Here is a 17,026-nt window from a genome sequence, read left to right on the forward strand (position 1 = left end):
CCAAAATGTCCCTCTCCCTGATTTGCCCAATTCCAGGGACCTTGCTCTACCTGGGTAAGAAGTAGAGAAAAATTACATTAGTCAAGAACATTGATTTTTTTTTTCCCCAAAAAACAAATACTCTGCAAAACCCCAGGTTTTGAACTAGGTGAAAGCAGGGCTGCCCTGGTTGAGCTGGCGGGTGGAGAACGGAGCCCTGTCTGCTCCCCTCCTGCCCACCAGAGACGCTCAGGCTGCGTGGGGCATGGTTGGAACGCAGGCCCTGACGGCCGTCGTCCCCCAGACTGTGTGCACACTGTGTCTAGTGTCCCGCTTCTCCTGAGCAGGCTGAGGGCTGAGCCGCTGTCCCGGCGCCTCAAAGCCGCCCCCCCGTCCCCTCACAGGCTGACGCCAAGATGGTGTGTGACGTGGTGAGTCGGATGGAAGACACCGAGCCCTTCTCTGCCGAACTGCTTTCCGCCATGATGCGGCTCTGGGGCGACTCAGGAATCCAGGAGTGCTTCAACAGGTCTCGGGAGTATCAGCTCAACGATTCTGCCAAATAGTGAGTGTCTCAGGGCTGGGGCGGCCGCCAGCAGGGCACGGAGGCCAGCGTGGAGGGGGCGGGCGCGCAGGGAGGGGTCCTCGGCTGAGGTCAGAACTGCCACAGGCGGCAGGAAAGGTGTCGGGAAGGAGAGCGGAAGGGCTTCTCCTCGCACGCCCTGGGTAAGGACGGGGCCCGGGAGCCGGACCCACAAGAGACAGCTAACAGTAGGGCTCCCAGAGCACGGGGCCCATCCCCACCTTGCCCTGGACTGGGCCTGGCACTCCAGAAGGAGGGTCTTTAGTCTAACAGCTTTTTCCCTCTGGAGAAGCCCTGACCCCACAAGTACAAATCAAGAGCCACATAGGCAGAAAATAGTCGACATGATGCCATTTTTGTTTCATTTTAGAGGAAACACACGTTCTATTCCTTTATCTTGGAATATTTTAAATAAGACTAAGGAAATAGGAGATAATAGAACATATCCTTTGATAGTGCGTTATAACCAAATACGGGGAAGGAAAGGAGAGAGGAGAGGAGGGGGAGTGAAGGTGAGGGAAGAGGCTCGGTGGAAGCCAGAGAGGGCTGAAAGGGGGACAAAGGGAGAGGCAGGGGGGCGCCTGGGTGGCTCAGTCGTTAAGCGTCTGCCTTCGGCTCAGGTCATGATCCCAGGGTCCTGGGATCGAGCCCCGCATCGGGCTCCCTGCTCGGCGGGAAGCCTGCTTCTCCCTCTCCCACTATCCCTGCTTGTGTTCCCTCTCTTGCTGTGTCTCTCTCTGTCAAATAAATAAATAAAATCTTAAAAAAAAAAAAAAAAGGGAGAGGCAGGGAAGGTGGCCCATGGGTGCTCTTCCCGTGACACCAGCTCGTCACTTCAGGCGTCCCTAAGGTTACATGCCCTTGTTCCCTAGATCGGGGTTCCACGCCCCTGGGAATGGTCCGCGCTGGCTGCGCACATGTCTTCTGTCCTGGAGAAGTTGGGACCACACCCCACTTTTACAGTCTTGTGCCCGGGTTGTCAGTGGGAGCCTCTGGGCTTAAACCCACAGTCTTAGGACGTGTGTGCTCCACCACCGACCTGATTCAGCCGTCCTCACCCCTGCTGCTCTGCGGGGACCACTCTGCCCCCAGGAGACATTTGGCAAAGTCTGGAGACATGCTTGATCGTCCCGACTCGGGTGGTGGCACTGGCATCTAGTGGGCAGAGGCCAGGAGTGCTGCTGAACGTCCTACAGTGCGTAAGACGGCCCTCCGTAGCAAGGAATCATCTGGGCCAAAATGTCAGTAGTGCTGAGCCCGAGAAACCCTGGCCTACACCCTGGTGGTGTAGCAGGGGCGAGGGCCCAGAAAATGGCACTTGCTTATGGACGTTGGGCCATTTCCCTTGGCCACAATGACAGCTACCAAATTAGGGACTTGAGTTAGGCCAGAGCATCCTTCCATTCTGTACACCTAGACTGTCTAGCTGGTGAGCCCTAGGTCCCGGGAGTCCCAGGTGGTAGTGAGCCGGGCCCCGGGCCCTGATGAGCCACCTGGGACACCTCAGTGGGCAGGGGTGTGAGCCCGGGGGGGTTGTGCCCACAGCGGCCGGTGCACACTCAAATCACTCCTCCAACGGACCCGGGTCGTCCCCTGGAGCTGTTTGGGTGGGGACTGGCTTCCCTGCCCCTGCTGGGCCCCAGTCCAGGGCCTTCCCATCTCCTCAATCCCCTCGAGCCATCAAATTGTGCTCTCCACTTGAATTGCTGTCCATTTAATTATAACATGAATACATTGCAAAACAAAATTTTTAACACTCCAGAGAGGTATAAAATTAATAGTAAACTCCTTCTCTCAGGGCTGTCCCCCTCCAACTTCTAACTATTTCCATTTCTCTGTCCCAGTGTTGTCCAGGAAAACCTGACCCTCCAACCTGCCATAGTATTTAGTGGCCTCCAGGATGGAATCGGAGGAGTTCAGCTCACCTGCCCGCCTCCCATGTCTCTGCCCACTTCCACGACCAGTTTCTTGCTAATTAGGGAATTACTTGTGGTTCTTCTGGTGGTTACCTTTATAACTTTCTTTTTTTTTTTTTTAAGATTTTATTTATTTATTTTATTTATTTACTTGACAGAGCGAGAGAGGGAACACAAGCAGGGGGAGTGGGAGAGGGAGAAGCAGGCTTCCCACTGAGCAGGGAGCCCGATGTGGGGCTCGATCCCAGGACCCCGGGATCATGACCGGAGCCGAAGGCAGACGCTTAATGACTGAGCCACCCAGGCACCCCCCCTTTGTAACTTTCAATAAGAAATTTGAGTCAATATTTGTCAACTCCCCACCAAGTCAGCTGAGGAAACCCAGCTCCTCTCTGTGTGTTTGTCTCTGGAACAGGGTCCCGGGGCAGGCAAGGGCGGAACCCACAGCAGTCAGTTAAAGAAGGACCTTAAACCCTTCCTGGTCCAGGGTGGCTTTGCGATCCTGGTTTTTGCAGCCAGATCCCCTTTTCTGACAGAATCCTGGTGCGATATACAAAATAGTTAACAGTGGATTTGTTGTGACAGAGAGAGTGAGCCCCATAGGGCTGTCTCGGGGCCCAATTCTAGGGGGATGGTGTGAGTCGCTCCCAAAGGCCTAGAGCCCTTCACCAAGTCCCCCAGCCCGATCCTCTCACTTGACAGGTAAGGACACCAGGGCCCCGAGGGGACAGGGAGGTGTCCAGTGCTGCCAGGCTCCCTGCACCCAGGCCTCTATGGACAGGGTTGGCTGTCTCCTCACTCCTCTGGATGATGCTGAGACAAGCCCCAGGCTCCCAGAAACCTGAGCACGTCCAAGCAGGGGGTTTACAAGCTAGTTCATGGTCTGGTTAGGACTGTTTTTTCTCCTGCCCTCTCTCTGGAGCCCACCCCTCAAGGCTTTGTTCCTGCACCCCACTGAGACGGCTCAGGCTCTCGACCCCTCCTTGCAGCACCCCCATGCACACAACCCTCCCCACTTCCTGCCTGTGCCCTCTCTGGAGCCCTTGAACCTCTTCCAGTCCATGCTGAGGGCCTGGGTGAGCTTCTCCAGCCTCGTCGCCCTCAATTCCTCACACACCCGGACAACTCTCACTTGTCTGGGGCCAGCCCCGCCCTCCCTCCTGAGTTCTGCCTCCTCCGGGTCCATTTGGACATCTCAGCACATCTCAAATTAATACATGCCACCTGACTCCCAGCTCCCACCCTCCCCCAAACCTGCTCTGCCCCCGCTCTTCCTCCCACTAAGAGCAGCTTCGTTATACACACGAGGAGGTGGCTTTAATGGGCTCTGCCTCCCACATCCCGCCTCCCCCGGCCCCCAGCACAGCTGCCGGTGTGGTGCGCCCTGACCTGCCGTTGCCTCTCCCCTGCAGGGGTGCAGCAACCTCCCAGCAGGTGTCCCTACTCCCCCCTCCGGTCTGTTCTCCTTACAGCAGCAGAGTCCTTGTTCCCACACTCTTCATCAGAACCTTCCAGAAGCTTCCCATCTCACTCAGTGTGAAAGCCCAAGTGCCTACAAGCTGCGCCCCACCCTTGCCTCCATCACCCCACTCCAGTCCCACGGCTCCCTCCTCCTGCCACGGACGGGTGCTTCCCGCCACGCCACCCCTGTCCGGGGCCTGCATCCCGGGCTCCCCCACCACCGCAGGATGGCCTCCGCACCCGCAAGGAGAGAAGCTCACCCCAGCCCCCCTCAGCCTCCACTCCAATGTCATCCTGCCCTCCCCAGCCCCCCTCTGTCCAAGAGCAACACTCCTCAGGCCTCCTCCTTACCAACTGCCTCAGTCTTTCCTCCTGACGTGTTCTAGAGCTTACTTAACTGTTAATTATCTCGCACACACACGCACACACACAAATGTAGGCTCTGGAGAGGTAGGGACAGTATCGATCGTGTTCGATCCCAGCACCCGGGACAATGGGGAGGTTGTACACCCAGTAGGTGCCCCTCCACTTGCTCACCCTCCCCTCCCTTGGCCATGTCCCTGTGTGAGGCTCAGCCAGAACAGGGAGACAGAGGGCCAGATTTTCTGTCTAAAGGAGGTTTCCCCAGCTGGGACCAGGTTCGGGGGGGGGGAGGCCAAGACCAGAGGCTCCCCAGTCCTGGTGTCCAGCTGGAGACAACAGAACGAAGGTCATTTCAAAACCAGCAGGGCTCCTAAGCAGAGGCAGTGGGAGGGGGTTGCAAGGGGTCACGCCCAGAGGGGTTAGGAGTATTGGGAAGGGCTGGGAGGGGCTCCTCCAGGCTGAGCCCAGAGCCCAGACACTCCCAGGGGCCTGGCCAGGAGATGCTGAGGCAGCCAGAGACCCCGGGTCCACTCTGCTGCCTCCGCTCCCCTCCTTCCTCAGAGGAGAGGAGACCTGGAGGCCTGTGTAAGAGCACGGTATCTGGAGTCCGGCATACCCAGGCTCAAATATTAGCAGGGTCTCTTTTCTAGCAGTGTGACTTCAAGCTTACGCCTCCTGCCCCTGGGAATCCCTCATTCGGTCTTATTTTTTTAGGGAAAATCCTCACAAGGATTTGAGGTGGGCCTGGATTATTGGTTTACCAGTGGAAACCCTCATTGGTGAACGTGTCCCCTGCCCTCCAGCCCCACGACATCCTCAAGCTGAGGAACCGACCCCCACATGTCCCAGGGCTAGTGCTAATGAAGGGCAGCTGCTCCACATGCAACCTGGGACCCCACACTGTCCTGGGGCTTGGACCCTCGGGGCTCCTGTCCTGTGGGCTGTGTGTGGTAGAACCCCGCACGAGGGGTAGGAGGCCCAGCCAGCCCTGTGGGTCACCGAAACCTCCTTCAGCCCTGGTCCACCTCCCTCCTTCCTGGTTTTCCAGATCCCACCCTCACTTTGGGTTCACACCTAACCCATACAGACCCCCAAAGCCCTTCTTAGGGTGCCTGGCCTGGATGGGTAAAGTGCAAGGACATAGTCATCAGCCAGTGCTGATGTGAAAAGAGAGCCCTGATGCCAAAGACGTGGGTCCCAGCCCCTGCCTGGCCTCACCTCTGAGCCTCTCTTCCAAGGGCATCAGATGGGAAGATGGGGCCAACGCCCTGGTAGACTCAGCAAGTCTGGAAAGACGGGCAGATGCCCAGAGGCCTCCGGGAAGCACCGGAGAGTACTGTTAAGGGGTGGACCAGATGTCTAGGCTCGAGCCCCGGCTCATAGCAGGCCAAGGTCCTTACCATTGTTGACCCTCAGTTGTCTAATCTATAAAACAGTACATATAATTCAAGACAATTAAGGTTGAAACATGATCACACATGCCAAGAGTCGAATGTAACTATTGGCCCCTACTATTTTAAGATGAAGACATGGCACAGCAGCGTTACAAACATGTTAGTCTCGTATAAGAGTTTGACCTTCTCTAAATGCACCGCCCCTGGAACTGTGCACACAGCCCTTGGTCTGGGTTAGAGGCTCTTTGAGAATGTGCGGGCAGGACATAGGCTTCTGCTCCTCAGTCCGCGCCCCCCGCTCTCTGCCCCCAACTCCGGAGGGTGGATGAGGTGGCGCCGTCACTTCCCCAGGTCGGCCCCCAGGGGGCGCTGCCCGGGGTCGGGCTGGCTTGTTCCAGGGCCCCTGTGTGTTGCCCTCCCCAGCTACCTGGACAGCCTGGATCGGATTGGGGCCGCCGACTACCAGCCCACCGAGCAGGATATCCTCCGAACCAGGGTCAAAACCACTGGCATCGTAGAAACCCACTTCACATTCAAGAACCTCCACTTCAGGTGAGGCCCGGGGAGCCTCCCGTACCCTGGCGAGGGCACTGTGACAGATGGGAGACACCAGCCTCTCGGCCTCATCTTGTCTGCCTTGGGGAGCTCTCCAGTTGGGACAGGCAGTTAGATACAAGAAGGGACCTGTCTGTGTGTCTGTTTTCCACCAAGTTCAGGGGCCAGGACGACCAAGGAGTCTTCCTGGAAGAGGCATCCTGAAGTGGGTCTCCAAGGAACAGGGAGGATTTGAGTGGACAAAGGAGGGGAGTCCTGTCCCTGGGTGACTTCTGAGGAGGAGGAGGGCAAATCCCCCAGTGGTCCCCTGAAGGCTTCCTTGTGGGCGGGGGAGGGAATGAGGATGGATAAGCCCAAGCAGTGTCTGTGAGACCCCAAGGCCCCAGATAATCTCAGAGCTGGAAGGGGCTTAGAGATCAGCTGACCCACCGCCTCTAGGTACATGTGGGGAAACTGAGGCCTGGGAAGAGCCAGGCTGTCCCCAAGCACAGAGCACAGCTCAAGTCCGGGAGCTCAGAGCACCTCAGAACAGAAGCCTGAGGCAGGAAGGTGGACTTCTCATGCCCTCCTGGCGAGTTGTGTCCCCACCTGGGCTAACCTCCCTGTATTGAGGCATGAGAGTCCCTGTCCTGCCCCCGCCTACCTTCCAGATGTGGTTTCTGGGTGTCCACGGAGCAGAAGGAGAGGCCAGGAGGGCAGGGACCATAGGTCGGTAGACCGGTGTAAGGCCCTGCTTTGTGGCCCCCTGCCCTGCCTGGGAGGGCTGGATCCCACACGGCCTTCCTAGCCCCAGCCTGCTCTCACACAGACTGAGGGGGCTCAGGGTCTCTCTCAGAGGCCCTAGACCCAGCAGGCAGCCCTCGACTCAAGAGCCTACCCTGAACCTAGGGAGTGCAGCAATGGGCTGAGTGGCCGCACAAGGTGTCTCTTGCCTTCTGGCCTCCTCAGTGTCTCCAGCCTGCACCTCTGGACACGAGGGGACCCAGCAGGCAGAGTGTGAGAATAAGCATTGTGGAGGGTCACAGAGGCCAGGGGCCATGCCCCTGTATTTCAGATGCGGAAGCAGGACCCATGGGAGGCGGCGGTAGGACGGGAACCTGACTTGCTTCCTTGCCCGGAGCTTACTGGCCTCTGCCCACAGTGGTTCTCCTGTCGGGAGGACCTGGGGTCCCTGTGCACACTGGGTCAGAGCCTAGGCCCACGAGGCTGTGGGTCTTTGCTCAGGGCATGAGGGTAGGAGACCGACCTCTTACCTCCAGGACGTGGTCCCACCTGCCCATGGTCTCCTCTCACAGCCCTCATGTCCCCTGGGGGGTGGTGTCTGGAGGGGGAGAAGCAGGGAGCCATCTGCTGGGGAGGGGTGGCACGGAGCAGAGGTGAGGCTTTGCAGACAGATCCGGGTCAGACCCTCGCTCTACCATACCAGCCCTTGCCAGGACCACGGGCCCTTCACGCCTTGGTGTCTCCCATTCCCTCCACGTAACGGCTGCCGGCCCCGGCCCACCCAACACCCCCCAGGCCAGTCCGGGATTTGCCCAGACCACAGACGTGACCAGACACACACAGAAGGCCAGGAACAGGATGTGCATGCTGCCCCGAGAGGAGGAGTTTACCGGGGACCAGCCGAGGCGCCCCCTTTGTAAGATTCTCGAGCTGCAAGGGCAGGTCTCTGAGCCCCGGCATGTGAGCGCAGCCCGGTCATGGGGCAGATAGCAGCGGTCTGCCCGTTGGCACCTGCAGCGGGGCTCCCCGGGAGGCTCGGGGCTTGACCAGGCACCCCCACACCCGCCTGGGCCCCACCGCCCGCCCCTCACAGCTTCCCTGTCTCCCCTCACCAGGCTGTTCGACGTCGGGGGTCAGCGATCTGAACGCAAGAAGTGGATCCACTGCTTCGAGGACGTCACAGCCATTATCTTCTGCGTCGCGCTCAGCGGCTACGACCAGGTGCTCCATGAAGACGAGACCACGGTGAGTGGCCCTGGGCCCGCCCGGCCTGTGGTGACATGGAGGGACTCGGCCTCGGTGGCCCCGGTGGCTCTGGGGCAGGGCCAGCTGTGTTGGCCGGGGTTCGGCCGTCGGGGGGCCGTGCCCGCGGCCAGGCAGACGGCCTGGGATTTGGGTGCGGGAGAGGCCACGTCGGACAGCTAGTGCCTCTTCGGTAAACACAGCAGAGGCCCAGGGGCCGTCGGGCCAGAGCGGAGTTAAGCCAATCCTAAAAGAAAGCCAGGTGCAGTCAAGCAAGAATGTATGTAAGACAGAAATAGCCGGTGTTCGGCCTGACAGCCTGCGGCCAGAGCGGCGTGTGGCTGCCAAGGGGAGGGCAGCGGGGCGCGGGGCCCCTCCTCAGAGGAGGACGGCCACGCTGGCCTCCAAGGGAGGTCCTCACCTGGAGAGAGGCGCGGCCTTTCTCTGGGCCTACTCCTGGTTCGCCGCCAGATTTCGGCAAGCCCGCCTCGGTTGCTATTATCTGTCAAAGTGGGGTAACGATGGTACCTTCGTCGTGGGGCTGTTGGCGAAGGAATGCGAGAATGCGCATGCAATGCCCGGAACGGCGGAGCTGGGGGTGGTTCTGTCACTGGCGACTGTCCCTATGTGTGGGGGGCGTCCACTGAGCAGCGGGCCTGTCTGCAGAGCCTGCAAGGGAAGCTGGGTGTTGGCGTGGTGCACCCGCGGGGTCCCTAGAGACGAGCCCGCGGCACCCCTGGGGGTCACGGGGTCCTGGCCGTGGGGTCAGCCCCTTGTGTGGGACGCACGCACAGACCCTGGGCCCCAGCCTCTCAAAGTCAGCGCTGAGAGCTTGAAGCAGTGTGTCGTCACGGCAGGCCCTGAGCACGGTGGCCTCTCTGGGTCTGTCTCCGCCTCAGTCCTGGCCTGCTGGTCCCGCAGGGCTGCTGGGCGCATCCGGTGGGCTGCAGGCTGGGGCGCCGCGCCGTGGGGAGAGACTGGCATAGGGATGAGGCTTTTGGCAGACTGGGACCGGAGCCGTCGGCGGGGGGCGTGGGCGGGGGTGAATCCCATGCTGGTTTGTCTGCCTTGCCCTTCCTCTTTCGGGGCCAGCTGCACCCCTGAGCTGGGTTCCAGCAAAGCCCCCTAAGGCCTGCCTTGTCCAGGGGTGAAGTTCCTGGGACCCTAGCTGGGAGCTCGTTCTGGTAATGCTATCACTCTCAGTGGCCTCGGCAGGCTGTGGCGTCTCGGGTCCCTGGAGCCGGGAGGTGGGTAGATGCCCACACTGGGCTGCGCTTGGACCCGGACTAACTGGCCGCCCCCCACCATGCAGCCCTGCACAGGGACAGCCCTGGCATATCTCTCACTGTTCCGCCGGTTGACTCTGTGCTTTTGAAGCTGCTATTCACTGTGCAGTGGAATCCACCCGCATGGTCTGGTGTCCACTTGGCTCATCTTTTCTCCCTCCCAAGCCTGGGAGTGAGAAGCAGGGCTGGGCAATGAATGCGATGCTAGCCCAGCCACGGGTTGCAAAGTAAGCAGAGAGCTGGAGGGCAGGAGGGCCCCTCTCCCTGAACTCGCCTCTCCCCTGTGACCTGCCCTCCCGGGCCTGCAAGCAGCTTAAACCCAAGTCCCAGGCTCCAAAGCCATGGGGCTGGGCCTCTCACTCACCTCTGGAGCACCAGGGTGAAGCAAAGGGACATCTCTGTGGGTCTGGCAACCACCGGGCCCCCAGCTCCTTGGCCCTCGGCTCACCAGTGAACGCGGTCTGGTTAGGTGCCAGGCCTTGTGCTCGCGAAGCCCTCACAGTCTGCCCACCCCGTCCAGCCCGGACCTCCCGGAGTTCCTCACCAGCCCGGCTACTGAGTGCAGCACAGCTTCTGGGGACCTCTCTCCCCAGGCCCCTCGGCCTCCTTCTCTTCTTGCCTTTACTGTCCCTCTTCCACCCTCTCTCTCCTCTCTTCCTGCCCCATTTCTCCGGCCCTTGTTGCACAAGGGCTGAAGCACAGGACCTTGTGGAAGCCAAGGCCAGGAATGGGCTTTTCCTGGAGCCCTTTCCGCCCCAAAGCAGGCCGCCCGTGCCCCCTGGGAAGAGCAGCGGCCCCTCCGGGAACAGGCTTCACGACATGACCACCACTCACAAAGGCGGCTCATTGGCCCGGCCCAGCAAGAACAATACCATGGCCAGAGAACTAAGCAAATGTCTGTGTGCCCAGGACACGGCCACACTGGGCAGCTGGGGAGCCAGACGGCGCTGGCCCTGCCCGTGGGGGGGGCATGGGCAGCCTCTCCCTTCCTCCTTCATGAGGCCCACTGCACGCCGACTCTGCGCTCGGGAGGCGGCCGTGGCCGGGCTGCTCCATCCAAGCATGTGGCGAAAGGACAAGCTATGGGACACGGACACTCCGCCCCGGGAGGCAAAAGCTCGACCCTGCTGACCAGTCCTTGGTCCTCAGACTTCCTCTGTGGTCAGCCCGCACGTCCCTCCTGGCCCAGGGCAGGAGTGGGGCCTGCCGGCACAGAGGGGTCTGCAGATGGCTCCTGGAGCCTGGCCAGGGGCCGGGGGCTCCGGGTTGCCCCCCGCCGGCCGGCCGCCCCGCCCACTGCAGCCCGGCAGCCCGAGGGTTTCATCCTGTCCTCATACCCCAGGCCGGTGGCTCTGGCGGCCCCGGGCCTCGGTCTACCATCGCTTCTTCAGGCTCTGTCGTCACCGCCACCTGCAGGGCCTTAACTTGCCAAACCAAGGCCAAAACCATGCGCAGATTCTGAGAGACGCTCCAAGCTGGGCAGGTATGAAGCGCCTCCCTCCAACCGAAACCATCAGTTAAGAGTTGAAAGCACCAGGTTGTCAGGGCCCCGCCGGGTGACTTGCTGTGACTGCCTGCCCCGCCCACTCCCACCTCCCCACCCTCGCCGTCCTCGGTCCTCGTCCTCGGTCCAGGGCGACCGTGGCCTCCGCCGGCCTGCGTGGGGGCCTCAGGATGGGCTGGCCTTGACTCCCCGGACCCAAGACTGGCGGAAGCAGTATTTCAGTTTCTTCCTCTCTCTTTTCCTCCTGTGTTCTGGGGTTTTATCTTCCTTTCCGTGTTAATCTGCTTTTCTGGGTTTCTTCTTGGGGTTCTTCTGGCCACTCTACTGAGAAACCAGCCCCAACAACTAGCTCACCCAGAGCCGCCACCGGCCCAGCCGCGGCCCAGCCAACCAACTCGATCTCCCAACTGCACCAAGGCCACAGCAAGATCACCCCCCAGACGCTGTCCCCCTGGTGTCTGCTTCCAACTCTGGATTAATTCGAGGATCTCCTCGTCCTCGGTTAATGTTTCCCAAAGGAATGCGTGCACCCTCCCACCCCCGCTGGTGAAACCGAATGAGACCCCGGTAGAGAACTCTGCATGGCCCGTGGTTCCGTGTAGATGTGTTGGATGGTGGTGCTGCCCCCGCCCCCTGCGTGCATGGTGCATGTCCTCTCCATGGGCTAGAGCCCCTCGGGGGGACTTCGCTGCCCCATCCCAGGGCGGCCCTCCTCGGGGGGGGGGGAGGGTGGGCAGCATTCCCCGCCCGCCCTGCCCGCCCTGCTCTGCCCCAGCCTGCCTGCGTGTGGAATGAAGTAAGGAGCGTGTCCCGTTTGTCCTGCGGGCCCTCCCATCTCTGTCCCTCGGTGGTGCAGTCGGCCACGTCAGCGGGCCTTTCCTTTGCTTGGTGAGCTGTGTCGGTGGCCGCGGGGAGCCAGGGCCCCGGGCACGGCCAGCCCTCACCTGCCTCTCCGCTCTGTTGCAGAACCGCATGCACGAGTCCCTGAAGCTTTTCGACAGCATCTGCAACAACAAATGGTTCACAGACACGTCCGTCATCCTGTTCCTTAACAAGAAGGACATATTTGAAGAGAAGATCAAGAAGTCCCCGCTAACCATCTGCTTCCCCGAATACACAGGTAGACAGTCCCTGTCCCGGCAGGGACAGCAGGAGCCTGGGAAGCCGCTTCTGGCCATGCGCATTCCTGGGGGATCCGCCCCTGACCTAGCCCGGTCCGCATTCCCCGGGCTCTGAGGGGGCACAGCATTCCGTGAGGAAGAATCCAGCACAGAACAAAAGACGGGCCTCCCCCACCCGCCCCCCGAATGTGCTGTAGGGAGGCAGGCCGAGTGGTCAGGGGGAGCCCGGCTGGAAGCCTGGTTCTGCCACCCACGAGCTGTGGGCGCTCGGCTCCCTCCTGGAGGCTCGGCTTGGTCATCTGTAAACACAGATTATCAGCAAGGTGACAGCACCAGGGCGACAAGGGGCTTAAAAGCTGGGGCTTCGAGTCAGGCCCCTGAGGGTCATGCCCAGCTCTGCCGCTCAGAGCAGGTCACGTAATCCCTGGGATTCTGCGGCCCTCCCTCAGGACTGGCTGTGAGGACAAAGTGCGCTAAGGAGCATGGAGAACTTAGCATGGCAACTGGCACATACTAGGTGCTCACTAAACATTTGCTGGGACTGTTACCATTGTGATTGTAAGTAATAACACCTCCATACGGGCTCTTACACGCAGGGAGTGGCCCATTGGCTCTGACAGAGCTTCTCGAGCAGTAGAGACCCAGGGCTCCCTGCAGAGGGGCTGAGGAGGTCAGGACCACCTCTGTTAATGGGGCCGTAGTTTCCCCAACTGTGGAATGTACAGGCAGCCAGGGAGGACAGCCTGACCAGGGCCCCATGCACCAGGAAGGGTGGCCCACTGGCTTTTCCAGATGGCCAGAGCCAGGCCAGAGGGGAGAGTGGGTGGAGAAGGGGGCCTCCCCAGCCCGGCCAGGCCCCAGCCTGGAAAGTACAGAGCAGCGGCAGAGCCCCAACAAGGCGGGCCTGTCAGGGGAGCACCCGGGCTGAAACCCACTTCCTTGAGAGTAGATGTGGGGGTCATGACTTGGGGCCAGGCAAGCAGTACTGTCTCCCCCCACCACAAGGCCAGGCTGACTACCCCAGAGGCCAGGCCCCCAGTAGCATGCGACCAGAGACGGATAAGACCCTCATGCCCACCAGTCAGCCTCCTCTTAGCCACGAGTTGGGGGTTTGTGGATCCTGCCCTGGGTGACCTGGGCTGTGGCCTATGGTACAGTGGAAGCAGGCAGGACAGGTCGGTCACCACGGCTGGTTTGGGGCTGAGGAAGTCTGAGTGATGACCTGTAGGTCCCAGGGACACTCTCCCTCACCTTCAGCCCTGATTACAGACGGAGCTGTGGTCTGGTACACCCTCAAGGCCAGGCCCATGTGCCCATGTGCCTGAGGGGCTGGGACCCCCTTCCAGATATGCCCCTTCCAGGCTTCCGTCCCAGCCCAGCCCTGTGGCTCTAAGATCCAGCCCCACTCCCTGCCGGCCCTCAGCCACTGGTGGCAGCCCCACCATGCCTGGCCCAGACTCCCGGAGCTCATGGGGGCTTCAGTGCAAAGCCGGGGGTCCTGTTCTGCTTCTCCCCGGACAGCAGCTGATCTCCCGAAACACCTGTCCCTGGGCTCACCTGGGAACCGGGCAGCGTGGCACTCCCCAGGCCGGCCACAGAGCCAGGCGGCTGTTAATCCCCGGTAGCAAACGGGAGAAAGGCGAGGGTGAGAAGGATTGGGGAGGCCAAGGAGGCTCATGGGCGCCCAGCGACGGCCAAAGGACATGGGGAGGACAGGCCTGCAGGCCGGGTCAGCCCGGGGCCCGCCTTCTCTGAGCAGGACCCACAGTACGAAGGAACACTTGCAGCAGGAGTCAGTGGGTGCAGATTCAAAAGGAAAACAGGAGTTTCATGAAACGAGATTCACCCTTGATACAGACGAGGCACCATGAGCTTTGATATTTTGCTTCGTTATTTTCAAACTGGATGTGGACTGCCGACTTGACCGCGCAGCCCCCTGTTGGCTTCGCTGGGCCGTCACGCTCCCCCCGCATCAGGTCGTGCCCCCCCGGGGTGGTCGCGGGAGGCCGGGCCTGCGGCGGCCTCGCCTCACCGGCCCACACCTGCTCTCTCCTCCAGGCCCCAGTGCCTTCACCGAAGCCGTGGCTTACATCCAGGCCCAGTACGAGAGCAAGAACAAGTCCGCCCACAAGGAGGTCTACACCCACGTCACCTGCGCCACCGACACCAACAACATCCAGTTTGTCTTTGACGCCGTGACGGACGTCATCATCGCCAAAAACCTGCGGGGCTGCGGCCTCTACTGAGCCCCTGCCTCACCCCCCGGCTGCCCACCTCCCTGCCTGGCCTGCTGCCCCGCCCCTCCCCTGGAACCAGAGCGCCACCACCGCTCACACCGATCTCTGCACTTGACAGCGAAGCACCTGCGGCCGGCGCCAAGGAGGGTGGAGGGCACAGCCTCCGGGGGCCGCCCCTCCCACAGACGTCAGAACACGCGGTAACGCGGGGGCCGGGCCGGGGGGCTGAGCAGCCTCCGCTTCATCTCTGAGTGTTTGGTCCTGGGGGGATGGTGGCCGCCGTTTGGCCCGGAACGGGCATGCGCTACACTTGGTAACTCATACTCGAAGCCCGGGGGTCTCCTCCTGTGTGGGGGTGGCTCTAGGGGACACGGTGCCGGCCGGGGTGGGGCCAGCGGGAGCCACTGCTCAGCCTTTTCTGGGGTCTGTCTGGTCGAGGGCAGCTCCGTCACCAAAAGCCAGGGTGGGGCCAGCCCAAGCACGTGGGGGTCCCAGGGCTCAACCTGGGCGAGTGCTTCCCTCCTCCTTCTGCCTGGATCTCAGCCCCCAGGCACAAGCCCTTTCTAATCTGGACCATCCTTCCTTGCACACCCTTGGAGGAACCCCATCCCTGACTCCTCACAGGTCTGGAAATGCTTCCGCGACGGGTATTGCAAAGGCACGTGGTGGATGGTGGGAGGGGTCGAGTCCCGCGCCCGGCTCCGGTGTTGTCTGGGATGGGGGCCTCACCCAGTGCTTACAGGCTCGAGGGTGACCCATTCACTTTCTCCCAGCGCCTGGGTCTCAGGCAGCGGCTCCAGAATGTGAGTAGACGCGCTTCTCCTTCTCGAGTCACAGTGAATCCAGCTCAGCAAGGGCAGGCACGGCCCCTCGGGCCCCCTGTTTTGAGGTTGGGGAGGCCCAGGGGAGGTATTGATGTGGCCCCTGCAGCCGAGGCCTTGGTGAAGAAACCAGACTTTGTGCAGAGCTTGTGCTGTCCGGCCAGCCCTCAGGGGCAGAGGAGGACCGACCGAGGCTGGAATGTGCACTGCGAGGGGGCCCAGGCTGGCTCGGACGCATACTCAGCGCCCCCTTCTCTGGAGAGAGGGTCCTAGGAGGCCTGGGAGGAGCTTTGCTACAGAGGTTCCTGAGCAGGCAGGGGTGGGTGACTCTGGGAACTCCTCGGGCAATCAGCACGCCTCTCTCTCACACCCGGGAGCCTCGGGGGGCCAGTGCCACCAGCCAAGGCCACAGACAGGCCCCAGGGACTCATATGGCAGGCTAGGGAATCAGATGCGCCCCTGGAGGGGCCCCTGGCTCCTTCCTCCAGCCCTCTGTTCTCCCAGCCTCCACTCTGGGCTCTGCTCCTGGACACCCAGTGCGGCCCCCTGGGCTGCCCCAAAGCCAGGAAGAGCCCCGTGGCAACAGCTCTGGGCTTCTCGGTTCCAGCAGCCCCGGAGCTCTGGCTGCACAGGAGGCCCAGGGCAGCGCCCCCCACCCCCGTGCCAAATGCCTACAGGGAGGGGCGCCACCGGTAAGCCCCCTCCGTCACTGCGCTCTGAGCGCTGCACCCCGGCCGCCTCAGGGCAAATCACAGGGCTGCCGGGCTGCAGGAAGGGCCCCGCCAGCCCGAGGGCACTTCAGTGTTGCTGGCCTTGCTGTGTGCGAGGCCCCCGGGCGCTGGCGCGGCAGAGGACAGCGCCGAGAGCCGGCGGTCTCCAAGCCCTGCCACAAGCGGCCGGGGCCAGTGAGGCCGCTCTGCCCAAGAGCGAAGACATAGCGGGTATTTTCCGGCATTCCCACCTGGGGGGGGGTGGTCAGCTGCGCCCCCAGCTCGCCCTGGGAGCCCACACTCACAAGCAGCCCCCAGAGGAGGGTCGCTTGGCCAGCCCCACCTCTGAAGCTTGTGGCCCTGGAGGTGGGAGCCCCTGGCCGCCTGGGGCCTTCCTGTCCTTCTGGGCCCACGGGCCGCCCTGCTGCCTGCAGTGCTCCCGCTGTCCCACCCTCCCTGCCGCAGGGGACCCCGCTGTCTAGTGGGAACCCACAAGGAGAGGGTATCCGGGACGAAGGTCCCTCCCCGTCCGCCGCAGCTCCCATCCACGTCGTTCCCAGTGGCGCCACAGTGGGGAGGGATGACAGAGCGGGACGCGAGTTTTGGCTCCGTCGCGGGTGTGGGTGAGAGGGGAAGAGGTTGAGAGTGTGAGAGACCAGATTCTTGTCCACGGTGGCCGCATGCGTGTCCCCAAAAGGACCTTGCTTAAAGTCTGTGAATGGCTCCAACTGAGCGGGCTAAGGACACCTGGATTTCTAGGAGGAGCACCTTTGCCAGACCCATGACGATTGTGCGCGCTGCCTAGATGCCTGGGGGCCGGTTCTGTGCCCCGCACCGACCGCCCTCCCGAAAGCCTGCTGAGAACCAACAGGCCCCCTGGGCTCCCGGCCTGACTGGAGGGAGCGGTGCCCGAGGCCCAAGTAGGAGCTCAGGTGAACCCGCGCACTCCGGCCTGAGGAGGGTGTGGGCTCTGGCCCAGGCCCGAGCAGGACAGCTGTGACACTCTGGGCTCCTGGGACATTTTCCATGGAGGCTTTGGAAGCCAGGGGCCCTGGCCCCTTCCCCTCCCCTCTCGGGGTCTATAGCCGTGAGCTCCGACCCAGGAGTGGTGGCAGAGCCCAGGCAGAAGGC

General features: G+C 61.8%; 1 protein-coding gene across 2 annotated transcripts in view; it reads left to right on the forward strand.

Moving 5' to 3' along the window:
• Positions 1-14,373, forward strand: part of GNAO1 (G protein subunit alpha o1) — a 158,527-nt gene extending 144,154 nt beyond the window's left edge. The window contains exons 6-10 of one of the 2 annotated variants that reach the window (XM_044911487.1): positions 435-544; positions 6,120-6,248; positions 8,090-8,219; positions 11,973-12,126; positions 14,186-14,373. In XM_044911487.1, coding sequence (XP_044767422.1) covers positions 435-544; positions 6,120-6,248; positions 8,090-8,219; positions 11,973-12,126; positions 14,186-14,373 — 711 coding nt within the window. Of the gene's footprint in view, positions 1-383; positions 545-6,119; positions 6,249-8,089; positions 8,220-11,972; positions 12,127-14,185 lie in introns of both variants that reach the window. The other variant, XM_021705817.1, reaches the window with a different exon arrangement.
• The last annotated feature ends 2,653 nt before the right edge of the window (positions 14,374-17,026 follow it).

The sequence above is a fragment of the Neomonachus schauinslandi genome, chromosome 16, assembly GCF_002201575.2.
Source record: "Neomonachus schauinslandi chromosome 16, ASM220157v2, whole genome shotgun sequence".
NCBI lineage: Eukaryota > Metazoa > Chordata > Mammalia > Carnivora > Phocidae > Neomonachus > Neomonachus schauinslandi.